We start from the raw sequence: 4,887 nt of genomic DNA, 5'->3' as shown, positions 1-4,887 counted from the left end.
TAAAATAGATATATGAAGAGACTCGAATTCGAAATTTCTATACTGTCTCCGAAAACAAATCAAACTACCCTTAATTAGCCCATATACAATTTATTACTATAAGCTAGTACTTTGGAATGTATTGATTCCACAAGTTCGTACTTCCTAACAATATATTAAAAAAAAAATAACAAGATACTCGTATCAATTTAATTCAACGGATTTATTATATGTAAAATGTCTGCATGATTCATTTTTCCTAATAAATTAAATGCTCGTTGTTGGAATTTTTATAATATATTTAATTTTTCATATACATCTGGCAAGTTTGATGGCGAGAGATGTGCAATGCCACTTGGGCAAAGTTTACGAGTGCTTCTAAAAAAATACACCTCCACCACCATAAATAGACCTCACGTTGCATGAATTGTCTGCTAGACCTTGTTACTTGCTGATTTAGTCTTATTTCTCTTTGCCAAATTTTTCAATCCACAAATGGCAGCAACACAGACAAAACACACCAGCTTCACATCAACATTGCTTTTACTTGCAGCCATGGCAAGTTTAGTTAGTGCTGGAAGGCTTGTAGAAACCAAGATGACAATGTATTTTCATGGTTTCTCAAGCGGCCCTAATGCTACAGTCGTCGCAGTTGCAGGCATAACTGGTAAGCACTGGTCTTTCACGCAATTCGGAACAGTCTTAGTCACGGATGATCCTATAACTGTAACCCCTGACATAAGGTCAGCCCCGGTTGGGCGAGCTCAAGGCATGTATGCAACTGCGGGCTTGGATGGAATTAACTCGCAGGTTATGATGTCAATTGTGTTCACCAATAGGGTTTATGGTGGAAGTACGCTGGAGATACAAGGCACTAGCAAGCAATTTGACAAGGTTAGAGAACTTTCAGTCGTCTCGGGTACTGGAAGGTTCAGATACGCAAGAGGATATGTTACATTTGAGACATATTTCGTGGACAAAGCCTCTGTTTACTCAGTTGTTAGGTGCAACATTTCTGTGCTACATTACTAGCTTGGATTGATTTCCTCTCATATGTTGCACTAATTGGCTATGGTTCTCATTGTTTTCTTATGTTCAAGCTTAAAACTATTCGTGGGTTTATTTTTTTTTTTTTGAATATTTTCATTTTTGTGCTAATTAGGATGGCTTGATCTCTTCTTTTCCATAACCATCCCTGGCTTGCTTTTCATATCATCCACGCTTGAAATTTTAACTTTGTATTCATATGATTACATTTTTTTGGTTTGAATGTAATGTGAATGTGGCATGGCTTTTAATGATTATCATGTAATTTTTAATTTAAAATAATTTAAATGTAGACATATCCTTAGTAAATTTGTTTTTTTATTTAACTAATTAACTAAAAAAATTAGTGAGACTATATTTTAATATTTTAAAAGTTCTTTTTTATTGGTCCGACTAAATTTAAATATTAGTGATTATATTTTTTAAATTTACTTTTAAATAATAAAAAAGAAATTTTAAAAATAATAAAATTATAACTGAGATATACCGTTTGCGAGATACCTAGGTTTGAATGTTATATTCATAATTGGCCTCCTATTTAATTGTTGCATCCAATTAATTGATATTTTATTGATTCAAATTAAACAAAAAAAATTAATGATCAATATTCTAATATTTAAGAGATTTTTTTAATTGCTTCAATTAAATTGAAAAATTAATACCTTATATTCTTTTTAAATTTATTTTAAGTGAAAGAAATTTTAAATTGGATCTAAAATTTATTTTTTATATTTTTAATACTTAAATTATTATTATTTTTACTGCTCAATCACATTAATTATAATTAACACCGATAATTAATGATATTTAAAATGTTTTAAAATATAAAAAATTAAGCATATCATATGTATGGATTTGATATTCATATTGAAAAACATATTCATACCATGGATTATCGGATTGATTGCTTAATTGTATTTGAAGATCAATGATGATGGATTCCTTTTAATTATAGGATATTAATATTATATTTAAAGAAGCATATCACCCAGATTCAAAGGGGCTGGCAATTGCCATCACCTCTTAAAATTTTAATTTTAATTTAGAAGAATCTTAATATTGGCATGTATTTAATAATTATTGTATTTAGCCCCAAATAATCTCTAACAAAAGTTTAAAAGGTAGAAATTTTTTTATTGGTTGATAAATAATAATAATAATAATAATAATAATAATAATAATAATAATAATAATAATAATAAGAAGAAGATGCTCATATTCTAATAATTTAAAAGATTTCTTATTAACCCAATGAAATTGAAAAATTAATTGCTTATCTTGCAATTTCATTTTAAGTAATAAGAAAATTTAAAAAAAAATTAAATAATGAGTAAAATACACAAGACATGTGCATAAATTTCATCGATTATCTCTAAACTTATAGTATTATAATAATATTGTTCCTAAACTTCAATTTGTAACATAAAACTTCTGTAACTTCAATTTTAATAATAGTACTACCCTTTTACAGATAACTAAGTGATTGATAAATGACTGAGAAATAAAAAATTAATTTCTTTTTCCTCTCTCCGTTCTCTCTGTCAAACTCATAATTGTTTCTCTCTTAAAGCTTTATTCTCTCTTTTGCCTAGACCACTATCTCCTTAGCCACTTTTCTCATGATCTTTCCATCTCGGTCTCGGCTCCCTTCCCCATCTCCTTCCCTCTTAGCTTCACCAAGTGCAGTGGTATTTTCCTTTTCCAATTTCCACTCCATTATCTTGTTTTTTTCCTCCATTCCCTTAGCCCTTCCACTCCAAACTATAACTACACAACAAAAACCCCAAATCAAAACTGTACAGTCAAATTGCAAAAATCCTAAATAAAATTACAATAAAACTGTGCAATCCTTTTTCAATATTGAATTGCTCATGATAAGCAATGAAGATTTTTCCATCATGGAAGGAGATAGACTTGGCTAATTCAGAAGAGGACAAGATATAAAATTAAACTTCGTTTTTGAGATAGAAGACACTGCTCCTGGTGCATCATGACCAAAAATTCCCAAAATGGTAAAAGGTATTATTTGATGTTATTGCATGCAAATTTCTTTCCTTAAATTCTTCTGATCAATTTCTTTAGTAAAATTTGTTACTTTAAGGACCAAAACTTTCTGTTTTTGTAGTTATATTCATAGATCTCCATTATTGGAAAGCTCAACTGCATTTGAATCACATGAAATTGCAAAAAAAAAAAAAATTACAGCAATTGCTATTTGGGTCTTAATGTTGACCTTTGCTTTGTCAACAACTCAAATGGCATGAGCTCTATGTTAAATTTGGAGAAAGTGTTAGTCAAATTATATTTTTAATCTATTTTAATTTAGACTTATTAAGTGATTAAATTATTTTACACATCAAAATGACTAGCCAAGTCAATATTATAATATAACCACTTATATTTATCTTTTTTATATTTATACTTTCCCGATGTGGGATTTATAATCCTAACACTCCCCTCCCTCCTTCCCCCCCCACCCCCCCTCCCCTCTGCGGCGTAAGTGCAACCACATGGTTGTCACTTAAAAATTAGTTTATGTTTTTAACCCAATACAGGCCTAATTATACAGCCTTATGAGAGGCTAAAATCTACAACTCGGTCTGGATTTTGATACCATGTTAAATTTGGAGAGATTATTAGTTAAATTATATTTTTAATCCATTTTAATTCAAGCGTATATAAGTGATTAATTGCTTTACACATTAAAATGACTAGCCGCGTTAATGTTACAATCTAACCACTTATATTTATCCTTGTTATATTTATATTTTTCCGATGTGGGATTTATAATCCCAACACTCTCCCTCAAGTGCAACTACATGGTTGTCACTTGATAATTAGTTTATATTTTTAATCCAATACCATGTGGTTGATCCCCAGTTAGGATAGGCAATATTTGTTGAGTTTCCTTTGATTTTGTCATTGCCATGCTATCAAGAACCAATACGTGCCCATTATTGTCTTTAAAACTTGGCTAATTTTCCCACCTCTCCCCATTGTACTCTTCATTACTATACAGCTACCCCTGAAGAGAAGTGTGGGAAGTTGGTTTTGGAAAGTAGATTTCAAATTCAAGAAAAGTAACATCCATCATGAAGTACAGACGTCTAGTAGTAGAATCAACATTTTTTTAAGACTCTCAAATTGATTTTGCTGTGGAACAAGACAAATCCATCTACAACGATGAGTAGATAGCCACTAAAAAAGAATAAGATTGCCCATCCCCAATACTCTAGTACCAAGAGACCACTCTTCTGAGAATAGTCTTGAGGTACAATATCTAAACTCTTCTCTTGATAATGATATAAATAATCTTATTGGCTACTAATTACCTTTCAAACAAAATTGTGGCAAACCACCCAAAAAATATTCACCAGATCTTGAGGAGAGAAAGACAAAGTATCCAATTGTCAACTATATGTGTACTCAGAAATTATCATAGCCCTAAAAGCATTCGTATGAAAGGAGTAAAAGCATGGTAATTGGTGCATTGGAGCATTGAATTTCAAAATTTTGTTTCTAGGGTTTCATGCATCATGCCACATCTCTTATATGCCTAATTAATTTCAATGCTCAATTGCATATTAAAACACTTTTAATATGTATTAGGATCTTCATTTGCCATTCAAGATTATGAATTAATAAATTAATTCAATTAAACCCTAGTTTGAAAGAGGAAATTGGGTACTAACCTCTTTGATGCACTATTGATGCAATTGACACCTTTAGGAAGCTCCTAGGACCCCAAATGTTGTCCCTCTAGCTTGTCCACACCAAGATCACCAATGGCAGCCCCTAATTTTGTTCCCAAGCCTTTTCCAACCAATTATAATTTGGGGTTTTACTTTTAGAGAGGTTATA

The 4,887-nt window shown here is 30.8% G+C and overlaps 1 protein-coding gene across 1 annotated transcript; it reads left to right on the top strand.

Annotated features, from left to right (window-relative positions):
- Positions 1-474: 474 nt before the first annotated feature.
- Positions 475-1,011, top strand: LOC110659474 (dirigent protein 22-like). Its single transcript, XM_021817424.2, has one exon. It carries the CDS (start codon positions 475-477, stop codon positions 1,009-1,011), a length of 537 nt encoding a protein of 178 aa, XP_021673116.2.
- Positions 1,012-4,887: the final 3,876 nt, after the last annotated feature.

This window comes from Hevea brasiliensis, chromosome 7, assembly GCF_030052815.1.
Source record: "Hevea brasiliensis isolate MT/VB/25A 57/8 chromosome 7, ASM3005281v1, whole genome shotgun sequence".
Taxonomy (NCBI): Eukaryota; Viridiplantae; Streptophyta; class Magnoliopsida; order Malpighiales; family Euphorbiaceae; genus Hevea; species Hevea brasiliensis.
The sequence above is the reverse complement of the archived record's forward strand: the minus strand, read 5'-3'. Positions and strand labels throughout refer to the sequence as shown.